Source organism: Schistocerca gregaria, chromosome 1, assembly GCF_023897955.1.
Source record: "Schistocerca gregaria isolate iqSchGreg1 chromosome 1, iqSchGreg1.2, whole genome shotgun sequence".
Taxonomy (NCBI): domain Eukaryota; kingdom Metazoa; phylum Arthropoda; class Insecta; order Orthoptera; family Acrididae; genus Schistocerca; species Schistocerca gregaria.
Genome location: NC_064920.1, coordinates 649,798,739 through 649,817,153, shown reverse-complemented (window position 1 = coordinate 649,817,153; position 18,415 = coordinate 649,798,739). Strand labels below are relative to the sequence as shown.

The 18,415-nt window shown below is 42.5% G+C and overlaps 1 protein-coding gene across 1 annotated transcript in view; it reads left to right on the top strand.

The window, feature by feature from the left end:
• LOC126300076 (platelet glycoprotein Ib alpha chain-like) overlaps positions 1-15,365 on the top strand; it is a 68,350-nt gene extending 52,985 nt beyond the window's left edge. Inside the window, exon 6 of the mRNA XM_049991677.1 lies at positions 13,630-15,365. Within this exon, the coding sequence (XP_049847634.1) occupies positions 13,630-14,765 (1,136 nt within the window). The 3' untranslated portion in view covers positions 14,766-15,365. The remainder of the gene's footprint in view (positions 1-13,629) is intronic.
• The last annotated feature ends 3,050 nt before the right edge of the window (positions 15,366-18,415 follow it).

Sequence of the window (18,415 nt, the reverse complement as noted above, 5' to 3'; positions counted from 1 at the left end):
CCGAGATGATTGGAGAGCTTTCTCCTTATACCCCAATTGTTCTCAACTGGGGAGAGGTCCGGCGAACTTGACGGATAAGGTAGACTTTGGCCTCTTCGCTTGTCATCGGGACACACTTCGAAGCGGGATTCATCACTGAACACAATTCTACTCCAGTCAAGTAGATTTCAGGCTGAAGACGGATCTGGAGACACTCCTGACAGTGGTGGGATACCGACCTGGCCGTTGCCCGCCATACGGCCCGACAACCAGATTGATGGTCTTGGGTGGGGGGCATTCCTTTTCATAAATAACAGGGAAATGGATCCCTGCTTTTGGTTTTCATTCGCGGTACCCTTATATCACAATGGTACGGCAACGATATTCTACGCCCAGTTTTGTTGCCCTTCATGGCAAGCCATTTTAGGCTTACATTTCAGCAAGACAATGCCCGTACACACACGGGGCGAGAGCTCGTACAACTTGTCTACGTGCTTGCAAAAACCCTGTCTTTGACAGCAAAGTTGCCAGATCTCTCCCCAAATTGAGAACATTTGGAGCATTTATAAGTAGGACCCTCCAACCAGCTCGGGATCTAATGCGCCAATTACACAAAATTTGGCATTGTATACCGCAGGATGACACCCAACAGGTCTATTAGTCATTGCCAAGACGTATGATTGCTTGTCTAAGAGGCAGACGAAGACTAACGCATTATTGATTAGATCAGTTTTAGAAGCACTTTATTTTGAATAAATCATCCAATTTTTTGGAACTCTGTTCATTTGCTTCTCTGCACGTGGACCGTGTTCCGTCCCGTTCGTGCAAATTCCTTCGTGGTGCGTACTTTTGTCTGTCTCACAGTGGTGTGAGAAGCTTAACAACGGAAGTAACTTTCACATTAAGTGCCACTATTAGTTAACAAAGGGTGTTGAAACTCTCATCATACGTTGAAAGAATTGCTACAGTATACACTGAAGTGCCAAAAAAAAAAAAAAAAAAAAAAAAAAAAAAAAAAAAAAAAAAAAAACTGGTATAGGCACACGTATTCAAATAGAGAGTATGTAAATTTGTAGTAAGTTCTTATGGGACCAAGCTGCCGAGGTCTTCGGTCCCTAAGCTTACACACTACTTCATCTAACTTAAACTAACTTACGCTAAGGACGAGACACACACCCATGCCCGAGGGAGGACTCGAACCTCCGACGGGGGATGCCGCGCGGACCGTGACAAGACGCCTGAAACCGCTCGGCTACCCTGCGCGGCACAGAGGGGGTAAACAGGCAGAATAGGGCGCTGCGGTCGCAACGCATATATAAGCAACTCAGTGTCTGGTGCAGTTCTTAGATCGGTTACTGTTGCTATAATGGCAGGTGATCGGGATTTAGTGAGTGTGAACGTGGTGTTACAGTCGGCGCATGCGCGACGGGACACAACTTCTCCGAGATAGCGATGAAGTAGGGATTTTCCCGTACGACCATTTCACGAGTGTACTGTAAATGTCAGGAATCTGGTAAAACGTCAAATCTCGGACATCGCTGTGGCCGGAAAAAGATCCTGCAAGAACGGGACCAACGACGACTGAGGAGAGTCGTTCAACGTGACGGAACTACAACCCTTCCGCAAATTGGTGCAGGTTTCAGTGCTTGGCCATCGAAAAATTTCAGCATGACAACCCTTAAACGAAACATCATCGGTATGGGCTTTCGGAGCCGAAGACCGACTCGTGTACTCTAGACTACTGCACGGCAGAAAGCATTACGCCTCGCCTGGGCCCGTCAACACCACACTGTTGATGACAGGAAAAATGTTGCTTGGACGGACGAGTCTCGTTTCAAATTGCCTCGAGCGGATGGACGTGTACAGGTATGGAGACAACCTCTTGAATCTATGGATCCTACACGTCACTAGGGGGTTGTTTAACTAGGTGGAGACTCTGTAATGGTGTGGGGCGTGTACAATTGGAGTGATACGGGACTATCATACGTCTAGATGCGACTTTGATAGGTGTCACGTACATTAACGTCCTGTCGGATCACCTGAATCCAGTCATATCCGTTGTGCATTCCGACGGACTTGGGCAATTCCAGCAGGACAATGCGACACCCCACACGTCCATAATTGCAACATAGTGGCTCCAGGAACACTTTTCTGAATTTAAACACTTCCTCTTGTCAGCATATGTTCCAGAGATGAACATTATTGAGCACATCTGGGGTGCCATGCCACGTGCTGTTCAGAACAGATTTCCACCCCCCTCCAGAATTCATGGTGTCAGTTCCTTCCAGCACTACTTCAGACATCAGTCATGTCCATGCCATGTAGTGTACCCGCACTTCTGCGTGATCGCGTGGGCTGTACATTATATTAGGCAGGTGTGCTTTTCAGTGTACAATAGAAATTTACTTAAAGAAATTCCCAATGAGATGAACGGGAATTACACTTTCATTGAAAGAAAAAATTACACTCAATTCACTACGCATAATGATATTTCCTGGACATTACAAAAGGCGAAATATAGTTTTTAATACTGTGTTTGATCAATACGGACGGCAGTGCGTGCCTTGCAACATGCTACCATGCTGATCAAAAGCTTGCTAACGAGTTCTCGCGGTAGTGCGTTTCATTCCTCCACCAGCGCGGTTGACAACCACTGCATGGACGTTGGTGCATGAGGCCGTGCTGCAACACGTCTTCCCAACGCGTCCAACACGTTCTCGATAGGATTTAAGCAGCGGGGAGGCAAAATCCTCTCATTCCAAGATCTCCTCCAACAGCGTTGTTCGATTCACCCTCGCATTGTCATGCATAAAAATGAAGTCAGTTACAAATTTCCTGGAAAGACTCACATAGGGAAAGAGTGTAGTGCCACAATAACATTGACAGTTGAGTGTACCGTGTTCAAAGATGTGGACGTCAGTCCACCCATACGAAAATATGCTTCCCCACAGCATGACATTTAGACCGTCAAAATAATCATGTTGGACAATGTTCCTTGGTGCGTTAAGGTGTTTCCGTCTCTCGCCATATGAGGGTACGTTCAGAATCACAACTCACACTAAATCTGCTCTCATGCAAGAAGAGTATGTGATCCTACTCCTTGATGGTCCAGTCACTATGCTGTGGCGACCATCGCCAGTGGCGGCGCAGATTTGTGAGTGTCGACACTTCAAGTAGTAAAGGAGTTTTGCTATTTAGGAAGTAAAATAACTGATGATGGTCGAAGTAGAGATGATATAAAATGTAGACTGGCAATGGCAAGGAAAGAGTTTCTGAAGAAGAGAAATTTGTTAACATCGAATATAGATTTATGTATCAGGAAGTCGTTTCTGAAAGTATTTGTTTGGAGTGTAGCCATGTATGGAAGTGAAACATGGACAATAACTAGTTTGGACAAGAAGAGAATAGAAGCTTTCGAAATGTGGTGCTACAGAAGAATACTGAAGATAAGGTGGATAGATCACGTAACTAATGAGGAGGTATTGAATAGGATTGGGGAGAAGAGAAGTTTGTGGCACAACTTGACTAGAAGAAGGGATCGGTTGGTAGGACATGTTTTGAGGCATCAAGGGATCACAAATTTAGCGTTGGAGGGCAGCGTGGAGGGTAAAAATCGTAGAGGGAGACCGAGAGATGAATACACTAAGCAGATTCAGAAGGATGTAGGTTGCAGTAGGTACTGGGAGATGAAGAAGCTTGCACAGGATAGAGTAGCATGGAGAGCTGCATCAAACCAGTCTCAGGACTGAAGACAACAACAACAACACAATACAACCTACTGGTCTTCGGGCAAAGCGAACACACCCATGCAGTTGCCGTGCCACTGTAGAGCGTGGGATTACGTGACTTGCAGTCCTGTTAATATGATTGCAATGGCACCCACTGTTTGTGGAACAAGCCAGAAGGAACCAAATCAAAGTAGCGGTCATCTGGTGCTGTAACTGTGGTCGGCACCTCCCCTCCATAGGGCAGCAATGTCTGTGGTTCTAAGTGCTCCCCATGCTCGTGGAACAACGCTTCTTCTTCCAGTTTCTCGACGAATATTTCCCGCTTGTAGTCATCCAAATGTTGTCTCTGGGCCACGTTACAACGGAGAACACCACCACTGCACAGTGACAGATTCACGTCATTGCCTTTAACTACATTGTGTTGCTTTACCAGCCCTACATATTAAGTTACGAGAAAATGTGAGGCTTTAGAGGGCTAAAATGGATTAATAAAATTGTCTACTGAGAGGTGGTAGTACTAATAAAAACAAAAATGCAAGCTTATTATTAATGGATCCGCAAATGTGTACTTTCTGAAAATTCAGTTCTTCAGCAGACAAGAGGTTCGAACGCATTTAGTTGCAGAAATGAGCACAGTCATTTCTTTGGTGCTGCGAGAAAAGTGCAAATATTTGTTTTAACATCTTTCGGTACTTCAGTGGGTTAGGTATTCATTAGTCTATTCTACAGTCACGTGTGTGCCTCTAGTTGTACTGTACTGTAGATCCAGTTGTGTAAGCTTGGGTTAGAGCACCGGTTCCCAATGCTTCTTTGATCGCAATTAGATATCAGGTGGTACGCCCACCCCCTGCCGTTTCTGCCCACCCCCCTCTCCCCCAGATTATCACCAATTTTATCACCTAATTAAACTGTAGAATGAAAGACTTTTTTACGAACACTTTTATTTTTAAAATGATGAAAGATGAGCGATAATTAGTTTGTGTGTCTGTGTGGTGCATAGCAAGTGCTATCCACAACTCCTTCTCAGATAAGAAAGCTAACTATCCGCAAGGTGGGTAGACACGTTACAAAACATACTTCTCCTGCATTACATCTCTCCATTGTGGGACTTGCTTTGACCTGCACCTGCAACCCCATTTAAAATCGACCAAGCTAAAAGGTGTCCTCTATATTTACTGTTCGTAAATCACTTCACTGCTGCACTCCATACTCATGAACTGGCAGAAATTCGAAGTCATCAGGCTCTTAATGGCTTGTGTCTTACCATAGTCACTAATAGTAGTAATAATAGTAATAATAATAATAATCCTGTGTAGAGCGCTGTAATAGCCTTTATGTAGTTACTGCTGTGTCGTGCTGTTAATTCATTTATCTGTTTTGAAGCGATTAGCGAAACAATTTCTGGAGTACTGCAGGTACTATCTACAACTAGAAGACATTTTCTTGAAATATTCAGCATTTGTTACCTATGTGCCTCACTTTTATCATCAGCATTGTACGGGACAAATTACAGCATACTTGTATGTATGTAGTGGATGGACTACGTGAGGAATCCGTAACCTCCATCGCATTAATGATACTAATTGAGAAAAAGTAATTATTGATAACGAAGATAATCAATAGTAGAGACTTACAATAGTGTGATAATAGTAACAAGTTTTTGAAAAAAAATTATTTCGTGACTGAAACAGAATCGAATCGTTTATTTTTTACTCCTCAGAAAATTTCATTTTACCCCTCAGGTTGTGAACCACTGGATCAGAATGTAATATGGCGCGGTAGTTCGTTTTGAAGGGGATCAACGTTTCAACAATAGATGCTGAGTCCGGAGCTCATGGTCTCACGGTCTCGTTCTCGCTTCCCGAGCACGGGGTCCCGGGCTCGATTCCCGGATGGGTTACGGATTTTCACTTGCCTGGAAATGACTGAGTATTTGTGCTGTCCTCATAATTTCATCATCATTCATGAAAGTGGCGAGTTTGGACTGTGCAAATGTTGGGAATTTGTATGGTCGCTGATAACCGCGCAGTTGACCGCCCCGCATACCACACATCATCAGCATCATCATCATCTTCAATAGATGCTGAGTTAGTGGAAGTGTGCGACCACAATCCGCTATCATATGACACAATGGTTACGTGACGCAAACACTTCCACTGTGGGCAGATATTATGACAGACCATCTCTACTTGGAGAACCGAGAACCGCAAGAGAAGTGGAGGCCCTGATGCTGAAATACTGGTGTATCACAATCGAAACGTTAATCAAAATACCGATAACGAGTCTTGGATCAATTTTAAGCATGTTAGATGACATTGTGAGTATCATAAAAGCAGCCTTCCGCTAGGTCTACGATTGCATACAGCCACTGAAAAAGGCGTCTGGAGCTTGGCAGGTTGCAGCTGGGGCAGGCCTACAAAACCGATATTTTTGCCGTCTAGGCAACACGGCTAAGTGTTGGATGTATCGCTGTGATCCAGAAACAAAGTAGTAAACAGGGGAAACTTTGGAATCACCAACCCCGATAAAAGTGCAGATCCAGTCTTCGTCGGGTATGGTGATGCTTAGTGGTTTTATGACTAACAGATTGTGCTGGTAAGGGGCAAACTGTCAAAGGGGCATATAACCGAAACGTTCTGTGGAAGTTACGGAAGGCTGTGAAGAGAAAGCATCGCGGAAGGAGGACAGGCCGTTGTTTTTCTCCACGAGAGCTCCCTACAGGACGCAGCACACATTCTACTGGTTTTGGCTATCAGAATCCCTGTACTGTCCTAACGTGACATGGTACATAGTGACGTCTTTCACTGTCCTCGGATGAAGACAACATTGCGTGGCAGGAACGTCTACAGTGAGGAAAAGGTGATTTCGCGATGAGAAGTTTCCTGAGCAGCCAAAATGCAAACCTCTACCAGAAAGACATCAAGCGATTCACCCATCTTATGGAAAATTTGTCACTTTGAACAGTAAATATGAGGAGAAGCACCAACTCCGTTATCAAATTTCATGGTCGCTGCTGGATTCCTACGATGCGATGATTAAAATTTTGTTACTGGCCCTCACACGCGACAGTTAGCAGTTGCTAACCTCTTTCTTATCTAGATTGTACCTCACGAACAATACTACCTTCAACGAGTCTAAGCCCTAGGACTACAATACCGCGATCTTATAGTTCGGTCAATGGCTACTGCAAACGAGTTGTGCCGATCCAGTGTTTACATGTAAATTTCATTTACTGATGAGGCGGGGTCAAAAGCGATGAAGTTGACTTTCGTAATCAGCGTTTCTGGCGTGAGGAAGTCCCCATGCAAGTGACGAGAAGTGCAAAACGATTTAGATAGGATATCTGTATGGTGCAAAAACTAGTAATTGACCCTGAATAAAGAAAAGTGTGAAGTTATTCACATGAGTACTGAAAGAAATCTGCTAAATTTCGATTACGTGGTAAGTCACACAAATCTCAAGGCTGTAAATTCAACTAAATACTTAGGGATTACAATTACAAATAACCTAAATTGGAACCATCACATAGATAATGTTATGGGTAGAGCAAACCAAAAACTGTGATTCATTGGCAGAGCACTTAAAAGGAGCAACAGGCCTACTAAAGAGACTGCTAACACCACGCTTGTCCGCCCTATTCTGGAAGTATTCTGTGCGGCGTGGGATCCGCATCAGATGGGACTGACGGACGACATCGAAAAAGTTCAAAGAAAGGCAGCACGTTTTGTCTTATGGCGAAAAATGTGGGAGAGTGTCACTGAAATGATACAGGATTTAGGCTGGACATCATTAAAAGAAAGTCGTTTTTCGTTGCGACTAAATCTTCTGAAGAAATTCGAATCACCAATTTTCTCCTCGGAATGCCAAAATATTTTGCTGATACCGACCTACATACGGAGCACCGATCACCACGATAAGAGAGCTCGTACGGAAAGATACAGGTGTTCGTTTTTTCCTCGCACTATGCGGAATTGGAATAATAGAGAATGGTGAAGGTGATTCGATGAAGCCTCTGCCAGGCACTTAATGTAATTTGCAGAGTATGGATGTAGATGTAGAAGCCTCATAACCCGATTTCCCAGAAACGTCTCTCAGGGGGAGAACGATTAAAACAAGCGAACACGTGTTTTGGCTTGTCCGTAACTATTCGTCCGTCTCTGAGAAAAACGTCGGTCAAAATTTTAGAGTTTTGTTCCAGACACTGTATCCGTCTTTTAACATGTGATGTCCTCAGAAGAAATGGTGAGGCAGTGGTTTGCGTCGCGGCTAACTAACTTTGCGCACCGTGTTTGAAACCCAATTATTACATTTATTTCGTTTTCCATGGCTATGTCTGCAGAAGTTTATTGAACTAACGTTTTCCAGTGCATATTGATACAAATCTGTCCTTGTTCGTTAACTAATTTCAAATCAGATGACTGACAGAAAAAAGAGAAAATAATTCGAAATTGTTTCCGGTGAAATTCCTATACTGTATTTTGATTCATAATCAATTGCAAGAACTCGTTTCGGAAAAATGATCCATTATGGATGACTTTCCAAGAAATTATTGCTATGCGCGAAATCTTCGCCAATACTAACGACATTTATGTTCCGAGTGAGATCAATAAGAGGAAGTGACACCGTGGCAAACCGCCTATGCGCGTTGTTCGTGGTGTTCAAAATATGTGCGTGTGGAATGTTTCTACAATCGGTAATCCAAGGGAATGCACCAAATCTTCCTGAAGAACAAACACAGGAATAAAATACAATCATGTTAAGAAAAAGACAGAACACCTTGAACGACTTTAGACAGGATATTCATATTGACAGGACATGTACACTGGCATGTTCTACAAAAATGATTAGTAATTCAGTCACCTCGGTTCAGCATGTGTCCAGTTACCTAGTAGCCACAAAGTCTGCCACGGGCTCTGATAACTTGTTCCATGCGTAATGGCATCGACGAATATAAGGGGCGAATGGCGTTTTATGGTCTGGTCCTATGGTATGGATCCGAACTTCATCTGTGGTGTTTGACTTTGGGTCATCGCACTGCACTCGTCGTTTCACCATAGCCCACATGTTTTCGATTGGCGACAATTCTGGAGACATGGAAGGCCAGGGCAAAGGGCTGAGATCCTATGATACCAGGACCGCACGTGTTCATGCAGCAACAAGTGGTCGTACGTTGTCTTACTGATAAATGGCGTCTAGGGCGTTGTGTAGAAAGAGTATGGCTACAGGTCGGATGATATCATTCACGTGTGTCACACTAGTCACAGTGGCCTGGACACGCACCAACTGTCAGTTGTGTCCAATAGCACCCCACTCCATAAGGCCTTGAGAGGCCGCTGTAAGTCTTGTGCGAATACAGTCACTATGAGCCCGCTCCCACTGTCCGCAGCGAATCCAAATGTGGCCATCATTTCCAGACAAATAGAACCTGGAATCGTTCGAAAACACTATCTGACACCATTCCTGTCCACACTGACGTCGTTCCATACACCACTGTCCTTAAGCATGTTTTTGCACATTCGTCAAAGATAGGAGGAGAAGTGGAGAACGTACACGTAAGCCGAGCCGTTATTAAACGGCGACGGACTGTCACCCCTGATAGGTGTACAATGTGTCAGACGGTTCCACTGTTGCGCCAGAGTTGAGGACGATGCAGATCGGTCCTGCAATGTCGCTCGGACAAGGTGTCGATCTTTTCAGGGGTGATCTGGGTAGTGTGACCTGATCATCTCGTCGTGTTCTACAGCCTTCCGTGAACTATTCTGCACATACTCGTTGCACTGCCGAAAGACTCCCACACGAGCAGCAATTTCCAGGATGGATGCATCACAGCCTCTCACGCCAATAATGCGCCCTCTTTTTAAACTCACTTATTTGACGGTACGGTTCGCGCATACGTGTGTGAGGCATCCTGCACGTCTGCTCAAGTCACTCTCATCCACTACCTTCGGTTGATAGCGACAACGAGAGCCTCAGGGTCATTTTACCTGTAGGTGCTGTGGCGTCGCAATATCGATGTTGACCTTGAACGAACTGACCGACATGATTCAAATGCGAATCATTTCTGCAGAATATTCTAACGTATATGTCCTGTGAGTATGAATATTCTGTCTCTAGTTGTTCACGATACTCTGTTTTTTTTGTTTTTTTTTCAGAACATGAGTGTATAAGAATTGATATGAGGCTTAATATCAGAATATGACAATTTAAAAAATTGTAACCCCTCAATATACCATACATACTTTTATAATATATGTGTTATAGTTATTGTGAAATCCAGTTGCAGTTTTACAATTAGTATAATACCCGTATGTTTCCTATTTTAATAAGAAACATTTGTGTAGTAACCTTGGGTAGAAAAAGGAAAACAATCCAAATGAAATATAATATGATTCTTTCTACAGTCCTTTTGAACAGGGCAGAGCCGTAATTGGACCTGCAAATCGGGGAGTACCAGGGAGGTTTTATGAAGGGTAGATCATGTTCGGAACAAATACTAAACCTCAAACACATTATGGCATACCAAAAGTCAAGGGCAAAGACTTACGTAATCTCCTTCATTGATTTAAAAAAAGCGTATGATCCGATTGATAGAGAATCTCTATTATCAGTCCTGGAAGAAATGGGTTTGGATAAGAAAACAACTAATATTATAAAAGCGACCCTTACAAATACATTTTCGAAAGTTAAATTTATGGGCGAATTATCGGAACCCTCTGAAATAAAAACGGGAGTGCGACAGGCGCTCTCACCGTTGCTGTTCAATTGTGCACTTGAGAAAGAAGCCAGAGAATGGGACACGTATATTAAGAGTGGTATAAGACTGGGTTGCAAAAACAAGGACCTTAAAGTAAATTGCATTGCTTTTTCAGATTATATGGTCCTATATGCTGAAACAATGGAAGCATCACAGGAGCAAATCCTTGAACTAAAGAAACAAGCATCTAAAATAGGTCTTCACATCTCCTTTGAAAAAAACTAAGATATTGACAAACATCAAGCACTCATGTAAATACCTCAAAGTTCAAGAACAGAAGATTGTTATAGTAAAAGAATTCAAATATCTCGGAGAATGGATTAGTTGGAATTCTGGGGAAAGCAAAGCAATGGATTACAGAAAAAATAAACTTGAGTTGGTCTTCCAACTAACAAAAAATACATACAAGAAAAAGTTCCCTTTCAAGGGGGGTCCAAAATTACACATTAAGAGACAGTGATTAAGCCAGAAGTACTGTATGCTGCAGAAACACTTACCATGAATCTCAAAGGACTAATGGAGAAACTTGAGCTAAAGGAAAGAAAAATGTTAAGAAAAATCATTGGGCCAAAATTTCAAGACAATAAGATTATACACATCAAAAATGAAACTCTCAACTAGAAAATTGAAAATCTTTGAGATTCTAAGCGAAAAAGGAGAATAAATTTGTATAGTTATATTCTCAGAATGAATTCCAACAGCTTAACTAAGCAAATCTTTGACTTCTTCCGTAACAGCAAAACGAAACACAACTGGTTTTACGAAACTGAGAGAGACCTAGTAGAATTAAGGATTTCAGAAAATTCACTTATTGATCGAACAGCCAAGTTAATTACTAAAGATGAAAACATAAGGTTCTAAGACAAATCTACACAAAAGTCCAAACCCTTCATCTCAGAAGAAGAGAGGAGAAGAAGATCAGAAAGAATGAAGAAATACTGGGCCCCAAGTAAAGAACAAAGCACAAAGAAATGATTGATCCAGCGTACCCCAAAGAGGGTGAAACGAAAGAAGAAATAAAATAAATTAATACAGTAATTTGATTTCGTGCACGGGGCGCAAAATTAAGAAGCAGCGACGTTAAACACTGTGCCACCATTTCGTCTGAGGATATCGCAGGGCAAAGGCCACATAAAGTATCTCCAAAATACGTGGGGAACTTTGACCTTTCTTTTTCCATTAACGGTTTAGTATCTATGGATAAGCCACGACACGTGTCCGCTTATTTTGTCCTCTCTTCTACTGAGCGAAGTTCCTGGGAAATCGGGTAATGGCACTTGCAGTGTTCTCTTCGTAAGTGTCGGCACTGGTGAGAGTGCCAGAGAAGGAAGGCGGCTGCTCAGAAACCACCTGGTAGGGTCTTAATTCCATCAGCCGCAACGTCTTTCCAGCGTAATGGGACTGATCTGCTCTGACCATTGCTGACTTCTACTAGCAGCAATAAGTGAATTATTGTTTACGCTACAAAAGTTTCGAAAATAGCCGAAGCAGCCGAGATAGACAAATTCATTTTGGAAGACACTGTACTGAAACACGAAGCCCCATGATCAACAGTTACTGATTGAGTGGAAGTTTTTCAGTCGAGACTGTTGACGGAGGTAAAGTGTTGCAACATCACACATCACTTGACGACTGCCTACCAACTGTTTGTAGCTCATTTCGATTTGTTCAATATTGTTCATTCTTTGCTATTCGTACATGTAACCGATATTTAGAACTCAAGAAACTCTCTAATCGATTGAAACAATTTGACGTTTCCACATGTAGATTAAGAAATCCGCTGCCCAGAAACAAGATCAAATAATCGTGTGTGTCCGCGGGGTTAGGTATATAGAAATCGAGATCTGGTCTGCAGAATACACACAGATGCAGTTGATGAACGGAACAGTTTCAGTCGCTAATAGGTGTGTTAACACAGTCTCAAAAGTTGAGCAGTCGACAAAATGGAGCAAAAATGAACATTGTTTCTTTAACAGTAAGTAATACAATGATCCCACTTATCAATAACTTTGTTCAAAGAAGTGAACACGCAAAGGAAGTGTTTATAAACGAAGTTTGTACCACGAAATTCCTCTAAAAATCCTATTTTCACGCTGATTATCAGACTATATAATGGTATGAATGTTTGAACGTTTGAAAGCGTATTTTTTTATTTTCCGCACAGTGTGTGTGTGGACATCCCATTCTCGTAAAGGATGTCTGATACCACTAGAGTGAGGATATCATCATATTTATCCCCAAGAGTGCACTACGGGCTCTCTGAATTCCGATGCCGTATGCATTTTTTTTTTCGTAAAACCTAATGTAATATTCTCTAATCGCTAATTTATATGGTGGTACACACAACCATTAATTTGATCTTATGTCTTTTAAAAGAAAATCCATCACACTATGTTTTTTCCGATCTTTGCTAACCATGAAGTACAACTGAAGCTCCCCGCATCTCGTGGTGGTGCGGTAGCGTTCTTGCTTTCCGTGCTCGGGTTCCCGGGTTCGATTCCCGGCCGGGTCAGGGATTTTTTCCGCCTCGTGATGGCTGTGTGTTATGTGTTGTCCTTAGGTTAGTTAGGTTTAAGTAGTTCTAACTTCTAGGGGACTGATGACCATAGATATTAAGTCTCATAGTGCTCAGAGCCATTTTTTTGAACCACAACTAAAACTGTTAAGCTTTCATAACCTTAGAATTTCCTTAGATTCTTCATAATGTTATATAAACCCCTAACATCACATTTATGCCAAGCGTCAGTGGTATACTTGTGCTGAGCACATTCGTCTTCATGTTTGAGGGTGATAGTCACTTCTTACTATCCTTCCACTTCGCGCCTCTTCTTCTATTACCATAACACTAAGTTACTCACCTTTAAGATTCCGTAGGCACATTCCGTCGGATGGGCTGTCGGTGCTGATGCTCTTTCCTTCTTCGAAACGTCAATAAATTTAAGAGTAAGCCGTGATGCTTCGGCGCGAAGACATTTTCAACGATGTATTTCTATGAAACGAGGCATACTAATTTGGAATGCGATATGACCACAGTTTCTTATGTAGAGGAACGAACACATCTGATACCTGTCGACCCGGCAGCCTGAAGCGTTCTTCTGTCGTGCTATTCTTATTTTTGTGATTTCTTATTTTCTACACTTACATACAACGATCGTCTTGTATTTCCAGGACTGTTCACCAATGCGACGTCTCTGCGCTACTTGCTTCTCAGAGACAACCGACTGCGAGTGGTTCCACCTTCCGGCAGTCTGCCGGAGCGGCGAATATCGCTCGATCTGCGGGAGAATCACCTGCAGACGGTCGAGGACTTCGGAGTGTTCGGCTCGTCGCGAGTGTGGCTGGACGGCAACAGGTGGCGCTGCGGCTGCTCGCTGGAGCCAGTGCTCAGGGAGGCCGCCTCTGTGCGCCAGCTGCGCTGGTTCCAGCAGCGACCGCTGTGCCACCAGGACCATGACGACCGTCGGCTCGTCATCGAAGAAGGCGTCTCCCAGTGTCACATCTCCATCATGTCCAGTGCCGGCAGCGCTACGACCTCCAGTGCTGTTCATAGTCCTTCTTCAACAACTTTCGATAAAATTGCTGGTGAGGCAATGCCCAAAAGTGTAACAACTGGTGCTGTAGGTGGGAGACCTGGTAATAACACCTCTCAAACGGCTACTTCATTAACCGGCGTCTCTGTGAGTGATGCCCCGTATGTTTCCAGTCCTGAAACTTCTACCCCAGAGATTGGAAGCGGTAAAACTAGTGCCTCTTACTCTTCTGATGTTGATACCACTACCTCCGAAGTTAGTAGCTCAGAAAATGGCGCCCCTGTGGCCTACACTTCTGAAACAGCTACCTCAACAATTGACAGTACTGAAAATGAAAGCCTTAGTACTTCTAATAGTGAAACTACAACCCCAGATATCAGCATATCCCAATTTGACACTCTTACGACTTCCGAAACTGATACGTTAGGGACCAGCAGCGGTGACACAGACACCATTCCAGAAAGTGGAGGTTCTGGAAGTCTCAGTCCTTTAGAATCTAGCACTAAGCCGGACACACTTCTAGACCCAGATTACGAAGTTAATCTTCGTGAACAAAACTCTGGGCGGATTACTTACAGCACAACAAATGATACTGACAACAGTGCAGCTGCTGACATAACCGTTTCCAGTCCTGTAGATACTATCTCTGATATTAATACCTCTCAAACTGGCAGCACAGAAAAAGACGTGACTGAAACTGCTAGCCTCAAAACAACCAGCACCACAGTTTCCGACTATGATAGTGTTATAGATTATGACGTCATGACGTATTAGCGAAATATGAGAAATGGATCACTTATATTACTACTGCAAGATAATGTTGTGGCCATCATTTTCCTTACTGAAGGACGCAACGATTTCTTCTTGTTGCTGGCATTTTGTTTATTCAAAGACATTCATGCAACACTTCAATCGCGCCACTGGAATGGCGGTTACCGGAGGTAAAGTTCACTTCCTCAAAACTTCTGTTTAGCACGGTCACTTGCGTTTTCTATAAGTCCACTCTGGAAATAGAACTTTTTATAAAGCTCTAATTTTTGATGCCCTTTGTGAACCCAATTGCGGTGAGACAGGCTTCGTTAAATGACACGTGAATTTATTTGAAATCAGAAATAACTGTTAGAAATGGTGTAGTAAATTGGAACGAAACTGTATCAGATCATTCGTAGCGGGGAAAATCACGAAAACGTTAGTGGCAAAATTAGTAAGTAATTGAGGACAGCGAAAGGAGATAACAGAATTAAAGGCTGTGATAATATATGAACTGCTATTTTAGGGTACTGCTGTGTACTACAGGACTGACTTATATTTTTAGAATGATTTACAATGTATAAATTATTTTGTCACTACAAATACAATACAAATTAAGCATCATGTGTGGTAACTATTTTAGGGTAGCGGACAAATCAATGTGCATCAAATAACGATAGTAATAAAATAATTAGATACAGGCTTTCTAAATGAAAGGTGACCTTTGCGGCGGTGGGTCCTCTATCTCTCTTCCCTGCTTCGCAGCAATGTAAGTATGTGCATGGTCCCCTAGCCATACGATCAAGAATAACTATTAGACACAGACAGTTATTTGCTCATATAATATTTTGGTAATTGACACAAATTCTGCCAATCATAAGTCACACTTTCAGATTCTACCGAATGTACAAATGTGGAATGTCAAGCAACACACTGAAGTTAACTAGCTACACACAACAAAAGAAATTATTCTATACACATAACTTCTCAAATGAACAGAATAACAGTACTTTCATGTAGTCAAGAATTTAAAAGCTCACTTCACAGTATTACAGAAATTTTCGTGCTTCGAAGGTGGTGAGAAACGGTAAAACGTCTTGCAATTGAATTTGACTAACATATTTCACTGAAATAAAATAAAATGTCTCTACCTAGGGTTGAGACTATTTTTACGATAGTGACAGTACAGAAACTATTGTAAAGTCGTCTGTTTATGATCACCTTCTGATACCGTGACATTTTGAACTCATAACGTTTTCAAATTCTGGCAATCGTGGAACTGCCTGCACGACTGTCAGCCAAATATAGACGAGTTATGGCTATATTGTCAACGGTCATTTTCCTGGTCGTGGACCACTCTGTTCGCCATAAGCCGCCTACAAGCACAAGTTTTCACTCTTTTACAGCTATAGCCGTCACCCATTATAGCAATAGGCAGCGAAAGCAGGTTTCATGGACAAGCAGCTTGTATATTCCGATCCGCAAAAAGTGCAAGGTCCGAGCGCCATTGTCCATCTTGGCTCTACCATAGATGCCATTTTCATAACAGCTGATGTATTTACTGTCTGCTACTTCCGACTGCTTAGGATTTCAGTGCGTTTCGACCTGCAATATTTCCCAGAATTCCCTTGCAGGAGCCGTGAGTAAACCTTTCCATAACAATAAAAATTTCGCCAATTATAGGCACATTACATATCGAAAGTAGTTAATACAGTGTAATATACAACGACGCTCAATTGACAACTTACTGTCCTAACAAGTAAACGTATTCAATCAAATAAAAAAAACTAGAAACAGTTTAAACTTCAAAAAGAAGAAGAAAAGTAAGGGAGAAAGTGAATTAGAGATATTATCTTTCTACTGCATCAAACGCACGTGGCTCTGGACGCAGTCATTTTATCAGGTATGCTTGACGCGGGTGACAGTTTGATGTAAGCGATTTCTTTGTGTAAATTGTTGGCGATAACGCGGCGGATTTGACGTTCGTGTGCGTTTCATACACTGTACACCAATTTAGGTATAATTGTAGATTTCATAGGCATTTTAAATTATTCTCTTTCTTTTGTTTCTCAGTTGAAGTTGTCATAGAACTTTATTGCTTGTACTGTCCAGGCTATCAGATGAGTCAGGAAGGTATATAAGTAACAACTGTATAAACCTATAACAAGTATAGTAACATACAGACACAATTTATTGGAGAGGGTATTTAGGATCTATCTTGGAAAACAATCTTGACTTGCTCGAACAGTCCACGGGTATACTGCCGGTTCATAGTGTCCAATGGGCACAATATTTCGGCGATCAGACATGTCGCCATCGTCAGGTGCACTGACAATCTTGACTTGGCTTCACTAAAACATGAGATATCAACCTTATTTGTCTTATACCGTCAGAATCCTTATGAAATATCACTCTTATCTGCCTTGTACCTTTGGCCGCATTATCTGTTATATATATACATATATATATGGTTCATGGTGTGGGTTCCTGTAGCCATGTCCTAGTTCATGAACCACGGGCAACGTATGAGTGGCCAAGTAAGTGGTCCCGACAGTCGGGATACCAGTTACTTTGAAATAAGGCTGGGCATCTCGGACATATTCTGAGTCGTGGTCACCTTTGTGCTCATACGGCAAAGACTACCAAATCCACCGGTTAGTCCCTCAACCGTTAGGGGTAAAACTCAATGGGACTCGGGGCAAGTAAGGCTAGCAACCTGCTTCCCTGGTACTTTAAAATATGATGCTGACAACAATCAGAGCAAAATGCCTCGGACCTTTGGAGATGGGGGGCTATTAATATCAGTGGGGGGCTACTCTGGGAAGAAGGTAGACCTGGCAGAGGCTGCAAGTAAGATGGGGCTGCATGTTTTAGATGTTAGTGACATTCGGGTAAGGGGTGAGAAAGAAGAGGAAGTGGGAGAATACAAGGTTTACCTGTCAGGAGTCAAAGTAGGAATAGGACAATGGGGTGTGGGGCTTTACATCAGGAAAGAAATGGAACCCAGCGTAGTTGCAATAAGGTATGTAAACGAACGACTGATGTGGATAGATTTGACAGTGTCTAGCAAGAAAATTAGGATTGTGTCAGTATATTCGCATTGTGAAGGGACAGATAAAGATAAGATAGATAGTTTTTATGATGCACTCATTGATGTAGTTGTTAGAGTAAAGGACAAGGACAGTGTTCTGATCATGGGTGATTTTAATGCCAGGACTGGAAATCGAACAGATGGGTATGAAAAGGTTATGGGTAAATTTGGAGAGGATATGGAGGCCAACAGGAACGGGAAACAACTCTTGGATTTCTGTGCCAGATGGGCTTAGTAATCACAAACTTCTTTTTTAAACATAAAAACATTCACCGGTATACTTGGGAAGGCAGGGGAACCAGATCTGTCATTGACTATATAATATCAGATCAGGAATTCAGGAAAGCTGTGAGGGACACACGTGTATTCAGGGGATTCTTTGATGACACTGATCATTACTTAATCTGCAGCGAAATTGGTATTGTGAGGCCGAAAGTGCAGGAGGTCAGGTCCATATGTAGAAGGATAAGAGTGGAGAAACTTCAATATAAGGAAATCAGGCACAAGTACATAACAATGATCTCAGAAAGGTACCAGTTGGTTGAATGTAGTTAATTACAGTAATTGGAAAAGGAATTGACAA